We start from the raw sequence: 21,480 nt of genomic DNA, 5'->3' as shown, positions 1-21,480 counted from the left end.
CTTTAAAGGTTACAATAATCAGTTATTTAGCTGAACCACAGCTGGAAATGCATGGTCATTCCTTGAATAATGTATATTTGATCTGGAACAATACATATCTTTCTAAAAACAATGGCGAAAACTATCTCTTGCTTTGCAATTGTTTAACATATCATTTCCATGAAGTAATTGACTTGGGAAATATTACACAGTGTCACCTGAATGTTCTTTCTGCAAGCGCAACTTGGAATAATCCATACAAAACATGCATAAGAAAACAAATTCATCAGCCTTTGTAGACAGGGCAGAGCAAAGCACCTTTCTGAAGCTCTAAATTAAAATGATTAAATTGCTATAGTCATCAGGGACAAATCTAAAACTAAGCTTGTATACGGAATTATTAACAAGAACAGCCATCTCATTGTTTCAAATAGCCATGGTTTATACAGCATAAGTATTTCTCATGCATTCTCCAAATGCCTTTAGGAGCCTACTTGGGGAGACACAAAGTACTGAGAATAATAGTAATAATAATAACAATAATAACAATTTTATTTATACCCCACCCTCCCTGGCCAAGACCGGGCTCATAACATCAGGTATAAAAACAACTGACTAAAATACAACTTAAAAACAGGATTAAAATACAACTTAAAATGCAGCCTCATTTCAGTGGAACCCCAGATCAAAAACTGTTTGCGGGGAGAAAACGTCAAATCTTCATCAAGGCCAACTATCCAGACTGGTCCTACATGGGCCAGAAAATAGCCAGGGAAGCCCCCAAATAGGAGTTCCATCACAGAATGAAAAGGAAAGAGGGGGAGGGGATCAGGCTGATTTCAAGCCAAAGGCCAGTGCTTTTATTGTAGTTTTAGGAGCCATATTGCTATATTGCTGCAGGATATGTATGAAATTATTTATCCCTTCAAAATAGAAATAGAATACCATGCTACATGAGAATTAATGTATTTTGATACCTTATATATTTGGTATAATTTCAAAAAAATGTCCGTAATATGTAACGGGTTTATATTCAAATAAAACTAGTGAAGAAAGGAAACTTAGGCATTGATGAGCTGATCCCACATGTAGCAGATTCTCACATAAAACCTAACGTCATTTACCAGAATAATGCAATAGAGTTTGTTTTATATTATTTCAAATAACCTTCTACAAACTGGTTATATAAACCTTCCAATTACAAAGAAAAGGTTGTTTTGTTTTATTTTAATTTTATTGAGTTTTATACTTGCAAAAATAAATAAATTAAGTTACATATTGAAAAGAGAAAAATTACAAATTAAACATCCCACCGTCCCAAAGTTGCTAATGTCAATATAAAGGAAGATGCTAACAGAACTATATATTGTAGAATGTGGTCAGTACTTTGTCCTGTAGAGTCTTTGTGCGCTGGATAAACAACCACCAGTCTCTTAGACCATGAAGGTCTCTTACGGTTTTTTTGCCATTTAACCATTGGTGTCAATTTTTCAGAAAGTGATTCATCCCAATTACATTAAACCGTTTTTGTACATTCAAATGTACTTTTGCTCCTTTCCATTTTCTGGCTATCAATATTCTTGCTCCAAATGCCTATTTAACTCCCACAGAACCACACCACTTGAAACAGAAATCCCACACAGAGTGTTTTTCAAAGGAAAGAGTAATTTAAGGTGGAGAGGCAATCTCTTTGCTAATCATACAACAGGAAAGGACCAAAAGGCTATTAGACTGGACTGTTCAGCCCATCCAATCCAGATTACCAGAAGCAGAGAGCAGAAGTAACAGGCGCTCCACAGTGCTAAAGGGTTTGCAAACACAGTTTCAGATTACTGAAGCAAGTTAAAGAGGCTATAATACAGGTCACAAACCGGGAGGGTATCTCAGCAAAAGTGTGCTCCCAAGCCCATACACAAAAGCAACAGGAATACAAGGCACTTACAAGAGAATGCTGTGCTCCACCACAACCTGATTTTCTCCCCTCTCTACCCTGGAAAACGTCCGCAGGCCTTTCCCCTTGAGTTAAGCTCACTTTTGGTTTCAGAGTTTCATTTGGGTTAAAAATTAGTTTAAAACATCCAGAAGGGTGTGTGAAGACAGATTAAGCAGCCCCTACCTGTTTGCTATTGCCTGTCCTTTCCAAATATCCCATTTCTCTTCCTTAATATGAGATAAACATGGGTTTGGGAGCCCTGTCTTTCCTTTATAAACCACTTCTGTTGTGAGCAAACATCCTACTAACCTATATTTAATTATGTCAGCCGTTAAAGCCTAAAAAGAAGAGATAAAAAATATTTCGGGACTACAATGGAACACAATTTATTCAGCTGAATAAAAAGTGAAATACATCGTATCCTTTTTGAACATATCCCTCTTGAAACCAATTGCAAAACTTATTTGGCCCTGCAACTTCAACAGAGATTATTCTAGCTTTGCCCTGAATTCAAAACTCAACTACACAGGTGCTGCAGATCATGTAAATCCAAGTACATGTTCTTATATGAATGTAAAAATATTTATCAGACTGTCAAACGGAGAACGCGGATGGCTTGAGAACCATAGGCTTGTTTTAGAACCAACCTAGCTTCTGACATCCAGGAAGTGGTTGCAATTATTCTGCTCTAGGCCTGATATTCACAACAGTATATAGAACATCACCATTATTAGAACATAGAATCAACTGAAACATACAGGTGCCAATCCACATAAACATTACGATTTCTAGTTCCTAGGTAAGAACATTAAGTGCTACATCATCTTCTGCATTCCTTCTTTCAGATGCAAATAAAATTTTCTTTTTGTTGGAATACTTTGGAACAGTTGGAATACTGTTTAGTGTTATGTGAGTAAGTCTCAGACTCCTGCATTTCTCCCTTCCCTCGCATCCTCTCCATGAGGCGATTGGAAACATTTGCTTCTGTTTTCAACAAACCAGTTTCTTGTGATGCACAAGCTGAGACAAACCGTGGTTAGTTTTAACTATGGCTTGTCAAAGCAAGCCAGCTTCAAGAGATAGTGATTTGGCTGGATAAATCACAGTTTAAAATAATCACAGTTCCCAGTTTGGACATAATAACAAACTGCTTAACTGAAAATGGAAGCAAATGCTTCTGATCTAGGGTTGCCATATTTCAAAAAGTGAAAATCTGGACAGAAAGGTTTCTTTTTCCGGACATTTAGCTGATTTCCATCCGGAAGCTGCTTGTGGCTGCAGTTTTCTGGATATGTCCAGGAAATTCCAGACGTATGGCAACCTTATTTGATCTCCTCATGGCTACGCCAAAGGAGGTGAGGGAAACAAGAGCAGTATTATGTCCAAATGAGACTGTTCTGTACTGCACAGCTACCACTGTAGTTAGAAATAGTTTTTACTCTGAAGACAGCTGTCCAGTGCTGATTTAAAAAAAATCAGAAATAAATTTACACTCTTATCCGTTGTGTAAAAAACACTATTTATTGCACACAGGGTTAAACAGCACAGTGCAGTTTATGCTTCAGAAACACAGTTGTGCATAAAAAAGAGTGACTAAAGTAAGAAAAACTGGACAGAATCCTGTTGTATTGACTAACAACAGGGATTATTTAAGAAAGCTTTCAAAAGTGAGTCATCCTATTCTTTTTTAAATTTCACGCTCACCATCACCCAAAGGAGAGGAAGAGAAATATGCCTGAGCACTTAAAACTTCCCAGCTTCTGACCCCTTTCACCTCCATCACAAGAAACTCTTTCCTGAACTTGATATGCTGCTTGTGATGTAGAGTGTGGTAATGTCATGCACGTGGAGTAAGTTACAAAAAATCCTTGTCACTCAAGAGTCCAGATTCGAATCAATGCACTAAAGTAATGGGCTATGAACATGAGGAAGGGAGCCTTTCACACATTTTATATATAACTCACGATTTGTTAAAAATGTGGACTTTATAAGAAGCTATAAGAAGATAAGAAGCTATAAAGTACATTTTAGGTTCACACAAGTTCATAACACACAGTGAAACATAAACAATAACCTAATATCTGAACTCTGCTTTAGCTTCTAGTAATTTAACTTTGGTGACATAATGTATAAATAGAAGTGTTTGTACCCAATTATGTGTCCTTTTTAATATCTGGTTAGCATTTATGCTCAATTGAATGATTTAATTCCTTATAATTTCAGGCCAATTTTTGAGAAATTGCTGTCATATCTGTTGAGTTATGAAATAATAAATAGTTTAAGATCATTATAATTGTTATCGTTGTACACAGGATCCAACAAACTAACAGACTTTCCTCTTTCACAGTGACATACAGCGGCATTTTTTTCAGTCAGAAGTGTGAAAATTGTAGGGCTGAAATCCTATGGAAACTTACTTATGAGAAATCCCATCTGAACACAGTGGAGCTTACTTCCAAAGAAACATGCATAGGGATTGCTCTTCATGACTACAATCCAACACAGAATTAAGTGTGCTTAAGATCACAGATTTCAGTGGATTCAGAGGCATTTAACTCTGGGTTGAACTGTAAAAAATACATACTTAAAATTCATTTTCTCAGTACAATAGCTGTGCTGAGATGTCTGTTTTAAAATAAAATATAAATAGAATAAGAGGTTTATTTCACCTTCACATGGTGTCTTTCTCATGCAGACCTCAGATTTCCACATTTGTATCCCTTTAAAGGATTTGATATGCAGGGAAAAAAGAAAGGATGGTAAACATTTCAATTTAGAGATCAGTACTGGCTGCCACATTCCATACACTATGATCATCCAACTTCATACCTTTCACTGATGTGTTGGGTGGTGGTCCTTCCATTCGCAAGTTCCATGGCGGATCCCCCTGATTAGCAAAGTCCCTCATCTTCAAATAGCTAATTGTTAGTCGGATGATGGATGCCTTGTCAAGCTGGCTGGTAATGGCTGCAGGGAGTGGCAACAATTTGGCCAGCTCATAGAACTCAAAATTTTCCTTCCCCCGGCGAGAACGAGCAGCATCTCGGGATTTTTCCTTTCTCAAGGCTTGTAAACTGAAACAAGAATAAGGTAGGGCATTCATCAATATTGCGTTCTGTCAGAGTTCTAATGTAAACATTTTCCAAATACAGACATGAAATTCTTGCACCTATAAGCTTGAGAAAAATACTGAATTATAGTTTGCTCTTTGAACCCAATTGAGTGTGTACTCTTTCTAGAAATGACCGACAAGTAACTTGTTATAATACACAAGGTCTTAAAAAAATAAATAAATCCCACTCTGCTACAGATGTTTTGTCCAAATGTCAAACGATAAAACTGAGAATATGGTACCATAAAAGGACAGATGGAAATATTTCAGTACAGAGGGACTGTGTGTTTGGCATAAAGCATAATGCTATCCATTAATTACTATTAACTGTCTTTCAATTTTAGCAATAGCTCTGCAAACAGCACCATAGTCCTCACTTCCCTAATACTTGCCGCAAAGTTTGCTTAGCAAACTCAGTCTCATGAGTTACCATCCGTTATACAGTATGGTGAGTAGCAGCTGGTGCTTCTCAACTCCACTAGCTCACAGAATACAATTCCTTGTGTTACGCCACACTTTCTCCAAAAACAATAAGAGAATCCACAGCTCAGTGACAAAACAGATGCTTGGAAAAGGTCTCGGGTTCAGTCTCTGGCATCTCCAGTTAGAATTAGAAAAAGACCCTTACGTGAAGCTTTGGAGATCTACTGATTGTATAGAACGGATTGTATTGAACAAAGGTGGGGAAACTTTCTATCCAGTTCTCAAGACTGCATCCCTAACCTTGCCCCTCACCAGCCCTGATCCATGCCCTACCCAAGTGGTTTTCCCTGGCTGGAATGTTTCCTTGAGGTAGAATAATGCCTCTTGCTTGCTTGGATAGATAGATGGATGGATGGAGAGGTATGAGGGTCTGCCGCTGATATGTAGCTGACTGTACAAAGGTTTAAAAAGTCGTATCAGTTGCTCCACTCACTTTTGCCTTTGGTCCCTCCCACCACCGGCATGTGGAACCTCAGAAGCTTGCCCATGAGGGAATGTGGCTCTTAGTTTGAAATATGTTTTCCCATTCTTGTCTGGACAACCGTGAGCTAGGTGGACCAATTGTCCAACTCTGTACAAGTTTCTGCACAAGGCTCATTCATATGTTCCTATCACAGGGAGTTTTATCCAAAGTCTCTTTCTTGACTGAATAGGCTTCACTTCTTTGGACAGAAGGAGTCTTTTTGTCAGAAGGAGGAGTCCAACCCAATAATTTGGCTCTAACCCAATAATTTACAGTGGTACCTCAGGTTACAGACACTTCAGGTTACAGACTCCGCTAACCCAGAAATAGTACCTCGGGTTAAGAACTTTACTTCAGGATGAGAACAGAAATTGTGCTGCCGCCGCTGCGGCGGGAGGCCCCATTAGCTAAAGTGGTACCTCAGGTTAAGAACTGTTTCAGGTTAAGAACGGACCTCCAGAACAAATTAAGTTCTTAACCCGAGGTACCACTGTATTTAAAAAGCTGTCATCGTCACTTCTAAACACTCCCTCTCTCACTATTCCAACAAACTTACACATATGGTATCCTTCAGTTCCTCCCACAATTTCAACCACAGCTATACTCATCCTAAAAAACCTGACCACAATACAGCATGCACAGTCCCCCTTCACATTCACTGTTATGTCTTTTTAATTGTGACATTAAAGGTATCTGCTCTACTGCAGTATAGATTTATCAAATTAAAAATTTGTAGGACAAAGTACGAAGTTCTTGAATTTCACCATCCACAATGCAAAGTCAAAAATCATGCTTTAATATGCAAATATAGGGTGCAGTCCATGCATTAACGAGAGGGAACTGACATGGGACCCCTGCAGCCTTCTCCAGTCTTTTCTTGGCAACATGTGCATTGCTACATTATTTACTATGACAGCAGTGTATACCCATTCAACAGTCCCTGTTCTCCATAGGCTACTGACTCACAAATTTCTTTTCCTTGGAGCCAGAGAGAGGATAGCTCAACTGAGCCCAATGAAAGGAACATTTGTGTGCACTGCACTACTGTTTACTGCCATAATTAGGCTGTTACAGTGTTATCCTATGTTCAGAAGTAAGACCCACTGAGTTCAATAGAGATTACTCCTGAGAAAGTGCCCATGTAGAAAACCGCATCCCATTGATTTTAATATGCCTACTCTCAGCATGACTAAGTCTGGATCCAACCTTGTGTGTCTTGCTAACTTGTTGCAGTTTTCTTAGGATAATAATAAACCAGTCTCAAGTCAGTTTTACTTTTCCAAAAAGTCAAACGTTTTTGTTGAAAACACGGCAGATAGATGCTATTATAAAACATTATATTTATATTCATATTGTGCTAACATTGCCTTTTTAATACGCCATCTAACATTTTGTTTGGTACTGCTCCTTCCATTCTGAGAAAATTCAAAAATTCATTCAGCTATTCCTGAAATGCGAAGTGTCGCCCTGCCATATTCTACACATCTTACCAAAAGTCTTTTGAAGTGACAGCACTGTAGTTGTAATAAATAGTGATTGGTTTGGAGGGCTATAACCATAAAATAAGGCCCTAGGGGCTGAAAGGTTGTTGAGACTATGATATAATGGCATAAGCCAGTGGGAATGACACAGCTTGTACATTAATCTAGTGCCCATTTGCATTAGCTAGCATTAAAAAGCAGAGAAGGCTACGCGCTGTCTGACACGGTGGCAGCCAGTCCCACTTCCCTCCTTGTCTCCTAACCTTGATGCAAGAATTGCAAGAGCAGTCAATGTAGGGCTGTGTTTTCTCTTGCAGTGCTAATCATGGCTGCCTGTCTTGGCTCCTGGCTCCTTCCCAGGCACCGTCAGAAAGAGCATGTAGACGTGGGCAAAGAAAAGTGGAAATGCAAAAGGCGTTTGCATGAAGGCAGATGTCAGGAAAGGGCTGCAGGGTTGGGGAGCTCTCTGCTGATTAATTTGCCAGTCTGCTGCAGTACCGTATTGTTAAAATTTATATATATATATATATATATATATATATATATATATATATATATGCCTTGTTAGTCTACTTTCCAAAAAGAAACCCCTAATACCGATATTTATTTGATAGAATCGGAATCTTCTGAAAGAATCATAACGAGTCAAAGACAGAGAACGCACCACTTATGACTGTCGCAATTGCTTTACATTTCCTAATATCACTTAAGGCAGCATAATTATCATGTTAACTGCTCCTATCATCATAGTGGTAGAATTTCCCCAGTGGTAATGTTGGGCCTGAAAAAGCACAGCCATCTTGCTGAAATTACAGGAGAAATGGAGCAAGAAATGGACTGCTAGTCACCACCAGAAGATCTGTACATAAGAAGCCGCCAAACGAGACTGACAAAAGAGGTTGAGGTGGTATCTGGCAGTTTCAAAGGCCACTGACTGTTCAGAGGTTGTATGAGTCCTAATCCCCTTGTAATGATGGGGTATGTTACATTTGGATAAATTGAAGGTAAATCGAGTTTAAGAAATATCACAGAACAAGGATCAGGTGCTGGAGACTGGGTTATCTCTGGGGGCACATCCCTAAAGTACAGGCATTGCCCTTTTTCTAGAAAAAGAGGTGCCGGAACTCACCATGAGGGCTTTGCTTGTTCTCTTGGAATGCCAATGGCGCTCACCTGAGAGGTGCTGGAATTGAGTTCTGGAAAGTTCCGGCTGGAAAAAAAAAAGCCCTGAGGTGTCATCTATTAGTTCCTCCTTGGCAGGAGGTGTTGCTGACTTGGTTACCTATGTCTCTAGGGGCAAATTCAACATGGGAGGAGATGAAACTGAAGCCATTCTGTCTGTTGGAAGCAAGCAAATATTTAATTTTGAAACAAGATAATCTGATGTTGACTCTGAGAGAGAAAAGGTTGTGTGCAGTTAAGGAAGTTAATAGCCACAACTTTTTGGTTCAGCAAATAAAATAAAATGGGCTCTATCCTACGAAAGTGTATTTCGCATTAAATTTGTTAGTCTTTAGGTTGCTTTGCAATTTGTGACAACAAACTAACACTGTTAGCCTCTAGATAAACTCCAAGGAAAGAGAATGAACAACCTCTCTAGGCTTCTCATACAGGTGGCATCTGAACTCAGGAGTTCAACAATTGTTAAGGCAATATTTCTGTTTTATAAAAGTGGTGTTTTTAAAAAAAAAATGAGGAAAAAGTGTCTGCACTGAAAAAGAGTAAGGTTAAAAGCCTTTCATAATTCTCCTTTAAAGATGCAACAACTAAGATCTAAGGAGAAGTCAACTGGTCAGATTTTTTTTATAGATTTTCCCTACTTGTTTGCTTAGGAGAATCTAGCACTGCACAGTTCTACTATTTATCAATTAATCTGGAATGCAGGCTCAAAGAAAGAAGGCCAACCTGTATTAAAAATTCAACTATTAAAAATTCATCAAAGCCTTCGTCATTTTAACTCACAAACCTTTGAACACCTGCATACTTGTCAGATCTCTGGTCATAGTTAACAGTGGAATCTATAGTTGCTGCAGAACCTTCACCACTTTCGACATGAACTGCATACGAATACTTACTTGAGGGTTTAACCTTTTTTAAAAAAAAAAAACTTTTTTTTTAAAGCAACATAAACCCCAGGAAAAATGCATTACTCTGCCAAACTTTTCAGTCTGGTTACTGGGCAAACTTCAGATTTGGTCAGATTGGCCATTTGCATTAATAATTATTCAGGTCCCTAATTATTCTTCCCCCACCAAATAAAAAATGCAGTAAATATCAGCGTCCTCTCAGGGCAAAATTTAGGCAGATCCGTAAACAAAGCTATTATTTGTTATTATCTAGAGTGGCATGGGCCACAAAACGAAGTTCTTTAATCCTGCCCAAGAAAAGGTAATGGTTTCAGAAGCTTCCCTTTAATGTGTGGAAAAAACTGCCTGGCATATATGCTGGAAGTTAAAGCTGGAACCTTCAAGTTCAAGGTAAGAACTCTGCTGCTTAACTAATGCACTGCTCATAGCTGTCATCATTAATTTATGTTAGCCTCTGTAAACATCAAGAGTATAATAGGCCAATTTCACAACTAAATATAGATGCACATTTTGCCCTTATATAAATGGCAGATTGCTGCTGTAGATCATCACTGCAGCAACACGTCAGTAAAGATGCACTGTTTGATGGTCTGATGCTCACACAATATATAAAACCAGTTGTAATGGTTGTTTGGAAGCAAAGTGTAACACAGCAGCAAAATTTCATTTGTTCCACAAACTCAGGATATATTAAGCTTGGCTGACAAAGACTGTTTGATGTGCTAAATCAGTTTGACCTTCATTTTTGCTTTATATTTCCAATTTAACACATTAAATGACCATTTTTTGGCTCTCTGCAAGAAAATACAGAACCGGGTGCCATTTAAAATGCCTCAGCTATACAAAGAAAAATAAAACGTATGTTTTAGTAATTTATCTCTTAACAATCAGATTTTGCAAAGCTTTAAAGGTTCTATTAATTACAGCCTACATTTTATATGAGCAGAGACGATGCTTAAATTCCAAGCAATCATTTGAGGTATTTCTGGATTGAAATGGCCTTGGAAGATTTTAGCTATAGGTTTCTCTGTTTGGAATACCATCTCTTTACATTAATGCACGTATGCTTCAAACATCAATTAAATAAATTGCTACTGCCCATGTCATAATCAATAATAGTGGCTGTTTATATTCAAATGCTGCAAGGATCATCCCCCTTTTGAACCATCCAGTTGGCAGCTAAAATATAGTAAAATACAGCAAAAGTGTAGATTTAGCTAGGAAGAACTACCTCGAGTAAGGAGCACTTTTATTTCAGAGCAACTTGTACATTTCACACCTTAAATTTCTATTTACAAAATCAGCTAATCACTTCACAATTGAAGTTCTCAGAACAAAAAGTTATCAATTAAAGTGGTTGAAACTCCAGCAAATTATCATTTAAGAATGAAGTAATTGCTTTCATCAGGGCAGAAAAGCCCGCCAGAACAGAAATGTCACTTTAGATTAGTGTTCTCACTCCTGAAGCAATGGATGACACAGCTGATATAAGACTAAATGCCAAGACCAATCAATTGCTTTTGTGGCTCTGTTCTGAGCTGCTGTAAAAGGGGCCATTTTCCAGGATCTACTCTTCATTATAGTAAATGCTATCTCCTTGGTAACATAATTCCATTTCTCATAAATTCTGTCTGAGAGCATTGTCCTAACAATGGATGTTTGTGGAAAAGAATGCTGTTGGTTTAACGCAAAGAATTAAGTGTGAACGGCTGTCAAAGTACTACAGTTTATTTGTTCTTAAACATAAATTGAAGTCTTCTCCATTAAAAAGAATACTCGTGTGGAAATGAGCATACTGAACCAGTGTAATATATTGTATTTGAAGGTGTTGTATAAGTGATTTAGAGTTTAGACTTCTTTTATATATGTATATTCACACACACTTGCTTTGTCTCTGTTAGGCACCCTGGTCTTTAACAGAGATTTGTCAGTGTAAAAATAGAGTAGATAAACATTCCACTTACTTTCCCAGCAGTGTGGTTTACAAATGTGAAATTACTGAAGAAAACACAGTCTCATTATCATATGACATGCTATTTGTTAGCAACCTCATCTGTGTATAAAAGCTTCCTTTGAACCGAGCGCTGACTGAAAAATATCTGTACTTCAATTTGTATTGTTCATCTTCCTAAAATACCAAGAATCTGAGTTATGGGCTCTAATTAAAAAGATATCCGAGAAGCTAATTTGGTGGAACAGCAGCAATTTCCTATGTGACTCTTTTCATGACTGAAGTTTACAAACAAATACACATTGCAGCTTTCAGCTGAGAGTCAGAATAAAAAAGTACTTTGTCATAAAAAGGTACAGGGCTCTATGAAAAAAAAAAGTGCTCTGCCAAATGTTTCCACATGCTAAATGCCAGAACATCCTTCCTTGTGGTAGGGGCCCCATTTGGATATCCTCTTTCAGGATGCCATAATGCAGGTAATGGCCTTCTCATGGGTCTGTCCCCATCATTCTGCCTCTGTACCAACAGCAGTGGTTCCACGAGGTGCAGGTTAAGAGACTCAACATGTGAGAGATGGGGTCCTCCCTTAAAGAGGCACGTATTGCAGTGAGACCTGGAAAACCGATACCCTGTGTTGTGGGTGGGTACAATTGGTCAGCCACAACACCCAATTGGTAGGTCCCTCAAAGCTGGGTACAATCTGGCCAATGGGGCGCAGTCTAAACGGTTCGAGGGACCTATTTATGCCCATGCACGTGGCCCAGAGCTTCCTCTTTCGGTGCGTGCATTTGGAACACCCGCCTACCTCACTACTTTTAGGGCTTTGCGCTTGACCTTGCTATGCCGTCGTGTGTCTTCTGTCGTTGGGACAGGGGCACGGCAGGAATTTTTCCCACTTGGCTGATGCCATCTGGGTTTCGTCTGCCACGTAGCAAATCGTCACAACTTGTAAGGTTGCAGACGGGCTCTGGTTCAGGTGATAGGGATGGGAAAATGCTCTCACCATCCCTATGTGAAGGATATTCCGTTAAAGGAATACAGGGACTTGATGGTTTGGTCAACCCCTGTGAGGTCAACCCCTGAGTCCAGGGGGACATTTGGGTGGCGGAGTTAGCCCGTGCCCGGCTTTCCGCTTATTCAGGTGTTCACCCTTAGCTGACCTATGCTGGAACCCTGGGTCAGCGCTACCTGCATGGCAGGGAGCTAGTCGAACCAGAGCCTATGCAACCAGTCACTTTCTGTAATCAATAAAGCTGTGGCCTAAATTCTGCCAAAAACCAAAACCAAAATTTGAGTCATGTGTGAATTTATTTAGGGGGGGAGGTTTCTGGGTCTGAATACGCAAATAGATCTACGTAGAAAGCCAGTTACACACTGCACTGAAAACAGAAATTGTTTTCAGCAGCAACCACACAACTACAGTCGTACCTTGGTTCTCGAAAGCCTTGGTATGCGTATGTTTTGGCTCCCGGATGTCGAAAACCCGGATGTAATTGTTCCTGTTTTCGAATATACTCTGGAAGTCAAATGTCCGATGCTGCTTCTGTGGCTTCCGATTTGAGTGCAGGAAACTCCTGCAGCCAATCAGAAGCCGCGCCTTGGTTTTCGAACTGTTCCTGGAGTCGAATGGACTCCCGGAACAGATTAAGTTCGACAATCAAGATACCACTGTACTGTAATTTGTGAAGCCGAGTTTCCCACTACTATATTTAGCTGTAATCCTAACCCTACTTATCTGGATCTAAGCTCCATTTAATTCAATGGGACTTACTTCTGGATATTTAGTTTAAATATTTATAAACCACAGTTTCATATGAAATATCACAAGGCAATAGACATGGTTAGGAGTAGACATGACTTTTCTCCCTCCCCATTAACGCTAGAACTTAGGGACATCCGGGGATACTGAATGCTGGAAGATTCAGAAGAGCTTCTTCACAAAGCACGTAGTTAAGGAATGGGATTTGCTCCCTCAAGAAGTAGTGATGGCCAATAACTGGGACAGCTTTAAAAGAGGATTAGACAAATAAGGAGGCTAAAGCTATCAATGGCCACAAAGGCTATGTTTTACCTCTCCTGTCAATATGCCTTTGAATGTCATCTGCTGGGAAACACAAATGGGGAGAGTGCTGTTGTGCTCAGGTCCTGCTTCCATGCTTTCCACAGACTTCTGGCTTCTGTGAGAACAGGATGCTGGACTACTGGACTGTGAGGTCAAGCACTGACCTGATCCAGCAGGTGCTTCTCATGCACTGTTATTCATTTTTCATCTGCTTTTATTTCCTGGCCTACACTGAAGACCCCTCTCTCCACCACCACTTCAGCTCCAAAATGATGAAACATCACCACCTAGCCACCTTTGTCTCATCACTTTCATTTCCCCCTTCCACTTCCTTCAGCCTTTAATAGTTAATCTGTAAATTGTCCTTTGTTTTATTTTCTCAATAAAGGATCTCTTTTTTTGGTAAAAAGTTCTGATCTTGCCTCTGTTGCTCTTCCCTGAACACCTTTGGGGGTCTCTCTATTATCCAGATTTCAATCAAAGTAATTTATGTGTGTTTTCATAAATGTGCCAGTTTCTGAACTAGCTGTACTGGATAGACAGCAGCCTCTTTCCAGTCCAACAGAGCCAGGCTTATGGGAGAAACTTAAAAACATAAGAGGAGTCCTGCCAGATCAGACCAAAAGCCTACCTTTTCCAGTATTCTGCTCTCAAAACAGAAAAACAACCCCCTAGCACATTTTGAACTAAATTCCCGCCAATCATTCATGCTCCAGAAGGACTTTTTCCTTGAACATGGAAAAGCAGATTTCACAAATGTGCCTCAATCAAGAGTGTAATTATTTTATTATTATTCTGGAATTTGATGGTTGATTTATCTTGCCCATGACAACCCAAAGTGACTTACAACCAATGGGTAACAAAACCCATCAGTCACTAACATCTACTGAATCTGTTTTATACAGTGGTACCTCGCAAGACGAATGCCTCGGAAGACGAAAAACTCGCAAGACGAAAGAGTTTTTCATTTTTTGAGTTGCTTCGCAAGACGAATTTCCCTATGGGCTTGCTTCGCAAGACGAAAACGTCTTGCAAGTTTGTTTCCTTTTTCTTAAAACCGCTTGAAGAGGTGCAGTTGCGACTTGACCGTGCTTCGCAAGACGAAAAATTCGCAAGACGAAAAAACTCGCAGAACGAATTAATTTTGTCTTGCGAGGCACCACTGTACTTGCAAATTATCATTTCTGTTTGCTTAAGTTCAAAGTTGTCTGATATGAGATGAGATGCCTATTATGATATAACTATTATTATGTCATGAAAATATTAATGTATCATGAAAATACTATTATATCACAAAAACTCAATGTCTAGCTTTTAACAAACACACTTATTATCCAGTAACTATCAGCTGTTCTTCTTAAGGACTCTAATGGGCAGCTGTAGAGAATACTCGTTTATTCTCTAACATTCTAAAATGCATAACTTGACCTGAAAATACTGCACTCTGTTTAAAATGTGCTCTCTGAAGTGTCAAAAGATATTGCAAATCCGTGGAAGGGACTCTATTTTGTTGTAAATCAAAATGTTTTAAATGTTTATCAACCAATGGGATTATACCTTCTCTTAGGAAAGCAGTGAAGTGTAAATAGAAGTGTTGATTAAAATCCATGAAGAGTCATTGGTGATTTAAATCAACTTGATTTAGGGAGGACTTTGATTAGAAAGCATTCCTTCTTTGTGGAAATGTTAAGAGAATACCTGAGATGCAGCAAAATAAAAACAAGAGAGAAAAGTTCTTCTTAACGCTAGAGTTTTGTTTTTTTGTGAAAGTGTACGTTTTAAAGAATGAAGAAATTATGTTAGAATTCCAGGCATAATAAAATCGGATGCCTGTATTCTGCTTTCTTCCTCCACTTAACCAATATTACCACAAGCTATTAAGTACTGCACTGGGCTGGGGGGGGGGCTTTTTCAGTGTAATGGTCACATTTCCTCACAGATAACCTTTTGGGAGCCACATGGTACAGGTGAGCTGAGCCAGAGGCAAAGGCTGGTGGAACAACAGGTTAGATACCTACATTTGTACAGTAGGCCACATTTCGAGTTACGCAAAAGTCAGAGGTTTTTACATACCCAGCCGCCTCTCTATCCAGGCAAGCAAGGGCACTGTCCAAGTTCAATGGGATATCCAACCAGACAAAAGAATTCGAGAAGAGCACAAAGCAAGATGCTGAAGGGCGTGGTCTAGTGTCAGGCTTTGGGGAATCAGCTTCCTTCCCCCTGGCCATAAATGAGCAGATCAAACAAAAGGAATTCTCACCAGTTTGTTTCTTTAATCAACACAGCGAAGAACAATAGAAAGCATCTAACCAGAATGGCGGTGCTCCCAATTAAAGTCACCTCCCTGTCCCTATTAATCCACGTCACTCCTGCGTTTTGTAATCTGAATTTGTAGTCTCTGTGCTTTCTGTTCTGGCACTTTGGGGAAGGGGGATGGATACTATCCAGAGACAGTGAATCTGTTAACTAACTAACTAACTCTCTCCCTCCCTCCCTCCCTCCCTCCCTCCCTCCCTCCCTCCCTCCTAGTGTTTCTTCTGCTAGCTGTTCCCCATCCAGTATTTCCCAGCTTCTGCCTTCTGAACTATGCCCCTCTGCAAACCACTGTTCCAAATCTATACTGTCCTCCTGCTCCTGGGAAGATTCAGGATCAGGAGGAGGGGGTGGCTCCCACCATTTTTCCTCAGTACAGCCCTCCTCAGCACAGTCCCTGACATCTAGGGATAAAGGATGTGGGTCAGCAAGTGGCATGGCACACTAAGGGTCTAAAGGGCCAGACAAAGAGGCCTGGAGGGTGTGAAACAAGATGTGGGGTGTGGATTGGAGAAAGTGGGTGTGACTGGGTGGAGGCTCGGCCCCAAGGAGAGGTTCTGAGGGCCAAACAAAGAAGCCTGGAGGGACTCATCTGACCCCCATTTCAGGCCAGGAATGGGGCTACTTCATTGGCCTCCCAGATACCTTTCAGGAGAACTTTCAGTTGCATGCAGAATCCTCATGCTTCAGTGGCATACATGCGGGTGGGTTACACTTCTAAATGCTAAACAACTGAAACTAAAAATCACAAATAACCCAAGTTAGAGCAGTAGCTTGGTTTTGTGGTTTCGGGTTCTGGTTTTGCTCTGTGGGCTGTCCTGGGACCTCCAGGTGTAGGGCAGTGTATAAATTCAATAAATAAACAAAATAAAATAAATAAGTGACTCCTAGCTTTGAAGCTAACTTTTGTTTTTCAGCACCCTCCACCACAGGTTCAGGAAGTACATGCATGCCAAGGATTCACTGCAACATTTTATTGAGGGGGCCTTCCTTGTACTCTTAAAAAGTTCCCAATATCCTACTATTGCTTTGCAAGTATTTGAAATATATTCCAGCAAGAGTAAAAAGAAGCTTTGTATTGAACAAATGTGTATGTTCGGCATAAATTATTTTTCTATTGTTGATGGTTTTACAGTGAAATCGCTTCAAGACATTTTTGTGTGAAAGTGATTTATTAATTGATCAAATAAATAAATAAATAAATAAATAAATAAATAAATAAAATTAGCTTGTCCACTTCTAAGGAGAAAGAGAAACACAGCCAATGGTCGTGATTATGGGAATTGTACCTGGGGGACAGCACGCTGGGTAACCATGATGTACATTGACTTTATAGACAGATGATAACAGGTCATGGGATCCTAAATTCTAGGGAGGTGGAAGGGCCTTGAAGTTCACTACTCAGTGCAGAATATGGAATTCAAGATGGAACTACAGCTTCCTTTATGTTTTTTTTTCATTTAAACTTTTTTGAGGGGGAAACAATACATCTGTACTACTAAGACAAAATAGTGAAATAACTGTGCACGAAAATACACTGCAAACACCATTGTAGCAAGTCTATGGTGTTGAAATCATGTTTTTGTTTTAAAAATCAGGTTTAATTCTTTGGTTCCACTACTCTTCAATTCTAAACAAAAAGCTTCGGACACCATCCTTAATTTGGCAATGCTTTAATGAAGGTGTTTACAACACAAATGTTAAGAATACTTGTAGTATCTTTAGCTCCCCATTATTCCAATATTTTCACTGCAGCTCACTCATGTATTTGTGCCAAACCACTTGTATTCCTGTGATATTTAACCCTTTTATGTAGAACCATCCTAATTCTGATTAGCGAAGCACAAATGTAGAGGAGTCAAACAATCTGTATTCTACTAATATATCAATGTTTCACACCAAAACGTTTTCATTCTTGCTTGTAAAATATGTATGTGTAGGAATGATAATCTATGCAGATGAAAGTCAACAAAACCCATGATGCAGTGAAACCACAAAGCAGGCATACACAACAACGACAATGCCTTTAATTGAGCTGAACCATCAGCAATGTGGAAGGAATGACAGCAGGGATAGAACCCAATCATATTTAAATAAGCAAAATGATTATCTGGAGAACTTGGTTGCTAAAGTCTGGCGCTGAACATAAAACCAACATGCACATATTCCACATTCCTGGTAGTAACGTGGCAGTGTTAGGGCATTTCCTCCCTCTGCTGCAAGAACTGGGCTGCATGACAGTAATCCTAAACATACTTACTAGGAAGTAAGAGCCATTAAATGCAGTGGGATTCAATTCTGGTTTTTTAATATTATTATTGAAAGGCAGGTACAGTGTGCTAAATATTAATAGGTATAAAGCAATCAATAACAAAGTAATAATTTGATGTCCAACTTTAATCTTTGTCAAAGCAATATATATTTAGTCTGTCAACAGCTCTCTCTCTCACACATAACAAATTACCATCTTAAGGTATTCCCGTAGTCAGAAGATATTGACGTCAGACATAAGCAAGGATCTTTTCATCATACTGAAGCATTAGTGTGGGATATTCATCACCATCCATAGTTGGTGCATTTCTGAGTGCTTTGTAAAGCTTATCTGCTGACGAATTCTCCTTCCAAAAGGAACTGTGAAATTGAAACTGGGAGCATCTTATCACAATAATAATATTTTAATACCATCCTTAGATTTGCAGTGTTAGCTGCAAATGCACCCTACCAGATTCAGATTAAAATCCCGTTAAAGGTCATCGTGCAGCTAATAGCACTTAAAAATACTAACTGCAATACTTTGCTGATGCTTGTGCATCAAGGTTAGGGTATGAAAAAGAAAGGGTAAACGAAGAGACTATCAAAAAGAGCTATTATACCTGATGTGCTCCATACAAGACAGATGAAATATGAGCTTCAGTATTCAAAATAGAAAGGATACAATCTTATGTCTGGTTAACTTACAGGAAATGGTTCCAGAGACGCTTTTATACTAACTACAGTGATTTGAGCAATTTTTAAAAATAATACCAGTCAATTTCTCTCCATTATTCTCTGCTGGCAGAAAATAAAACATTTTTCTTTGAAATGATTGCCTTTGGTTTTGTTAAATCATCCAGTCTGACAACATGTGGTCACCATTTTCACATGATCTTTCTGCTTCTCTGCAGAAGAATGCATTTGCAGTCTGATCCCTGATATAAATATGTAATACAGCTCCAGTTAAGGCTATTTCTATTACTTCAAGAAAGAAAGGAATTGCCATACTGTATTATGAAGAATTCAAATTCACAAGGATAATAGTCAGATTCTTAACATATACAGCATAGATGTTTATATTAGAAAAGAACTAATGCTCATAATTCCTCTTGGCAATGGCAAGTATGCATATCTTTATCATGTACAGAATCTCATTCGGTACTTGTATTCATTCCAGTGCTTTCAGTGAATGTTATACAGGAGTGCTCAGGGACTATCAGAAAATTAAATATGTTACAACAAAATGCAAACCACTCTATTTTTAGGTATCTAGCATGTTTTACAATCTCATTACAACTGAACAAATTAAGATCACCTACCTTAGTCTCTCAAGTAGAAGTTTATGTACAATAATAATTCTATAAATGAGTGATTAAAATGCATAGTCACTCCAGTAACGTGACTTGAAAAGAAGAGTTACAGAAGTTAATGCAGCTGTAAATTGGCAAAACTTCAATAAACATTATTTTAAGCATTTTTTGGGAGGAAAAATGCATAAAATGTTATCATGTTCTTTATCCTGCCTGTTTCAATATTGCCTACTCTTAGAAATGAAAAGTTGTAAGAAACTTTTAGAGTACTTCCATCGTATCCCTGCAGATCTCTGCCTGATAAGAGCAATGAGTTCCATAGTAACGCTGACCAGACCGGCAGCTGTGACTTAAATACATAGAGCTTCTGCTAATATTCCGATTATTCATACACAGGCCACACAAAGTGGGGTGAATTATGGCTCTTGAAGGCAAAAATCTCCCCCTTCACCCTGCCTTCTTCTAGGCAAGAATTTACCTGCCTGTTTCATAATTACAGTGGTACCTCAGGTTACATACGCTTCAGGTTACAGACTCCACTAACCCAGAAATAGTGCTTCAGGTTAAGAACTTTGCTTCAGGATGAGAACAGAAATCGTGCTCTGGCGGCGTGGCGGCAGTAGGAGGCCCCATTAGCTAAAGTGGTGCTTCAGGTTAAGAACAGTTTCAGGTTAAGAACGGACCTCCGGAATGAATTAAGTACTTAACCTGAGGTACCACGGTATTCCTGGAAATATAGGAGGAATGTATATTGAAAACTGCTCTTAACATGCCACCAGGTTTTTTCCTTCTTCTTCTCCTCCCTTTTCCTCTTTGGTACACTTTAATCAGATATGTTTTCTTCCTGGCAGTGGAGACAGACGTCCTATGACTGGGGTCTCCCTCAATACCCAGTATGCAGAGCAGATTCCCAAACATTCCTTTCCACGCTTTCCACTGGATCTCTCCACTTTCCATTATAAAAAGTTAAGCATACAAAGCTTTCTGATCCAAAATTAATAACCCCAATGAACAACACTAGGGACAGGGGAAGAAATGTATCCACCCAATGCCAAAATGATTGCATGGAAGGCATCACCTGGTCACTTTCATGCAACCTGCAACGCATAGAAATAAGGGAGGGTGGGAGGTCTAGGGCTGACCAACTGCAGAAGCCCTTCTCACCCCCTTATATTCTTAGAAGGTCTCTTCTCCAGTCTTCAGAGAGTAGCTGGAAGTGGGGAGGCAGAAAAATGTCCTCCTTGCCTTCCACTCTGCAGTTTTAATCTGAAATCTTAGGCACAGTACTGCGTCCAGAGCTCAAAAATTGTTTGTGCTAATGAAATTAACACAACAGAACACTGGATGGGAGTTGTAGTCTGCAACGTATTAGCTCTCAGATATATTCGGCCATCATAGGCTGAAAATTACCAGTACTGATTATTTATCGCAGATTTCTGGCACTATTTCCTGTTTTACTGTGCATGAATCAACACACAAAATTGCTCTGATTAGTCATTATTCAGTCAAATTTACAGAAGCTATGTGCTCCAGTTGTGGGCTTGGACGCAGTGCGCCTGATGCCTAACACCCCATATACAAATGCACAGGATAACGTTTATGGGTCTTAAGAGGCCACAACTTTATCGATTATAGATGCAAGTGATTTGGCTCAAGCACTGGGTGATTTTGCCACTTCCCTCCTGCGGCTGCCTAATATCATGGGCAGGAGAATTTGAATTCCCCTCAGCAGAAGGGAGAGGAGAACATGTCCCTTAAGCCATTGGGAGGTCCAAAATGGCCTGGCACTATCAGTGAGCCACGCAGTGCTGCAACTACTGTCCATGGACATGGTAAATAGAATTTATTACTTGCATGCACATCTACAGAGTGTGCAGGACAATTTCAAATGGAACCAGTCAGCTCAGCCCTAATAAGTATGTTAGCATCGTGCTGTGTGGACATTCAGTATATGTACAGATTTTACAGTGCGCATCTAGGCCCCCACTTATTTACTTATTTCACTAATTTGCTACAGCTTCATAAATGATATTCTTCCATAGGAAATAGAGTA

The 21,480-nt window shown here is 39.4% G+C and overlaps 1 protein-coding gene across 12 annotated transcripts in view; it reads right to left on the bottom strand.

Moving 5' to 3' along the window:
- The window catches only part of NPAS3 (neuronal PAS domain protein 3), a 634,645-nt gene that overhangs the window by 435,807 nt on the left and 177,358 nt on the right, over window positions 1-21,480 (bottom strand). For 8 of the 12 annotated variants that reach the window (XM_083611866.1, XM_083611871.1, XM_083611873.1 and 5 more), the window contains 2 exons: window positions 4,742-4,986; window positions 4,582-4,632 (listed from right to left, as the gene is read on the bottom strand). In XM_083611866.1, the coding sequence (XP_083467992.1) occupies window positions 4,582-4,632; window positions 4,742-4,986 (296 nt within the window). The remainder of the gene's footprint in view (window positions 1-4,581; window positions 4,633-4,741; window positions 4,987-21,480) is intronic. The other 4 variants (XM_083611875.1, XM_083611870.1, XM_083611876.1 and 1 more) reach the window with 1 other exon arrangement.

Source organism: Podarcis filfolensis, assembly GCF_964270895.1.
Source record: "Podarcis filfolensis genome assembly, chromosome: 1".
Taxonomy (NCBI): Eukaryota; Metazoa; Chordata; class Lepidosauria; order Squamata; family Lacertidae; genus Podarcis; species Podarcis filfolensis.
Note: the sequence above shows the minus strand (reverse complement) of the source record. Positions and strands in the feature narration are given on the sequence as shown.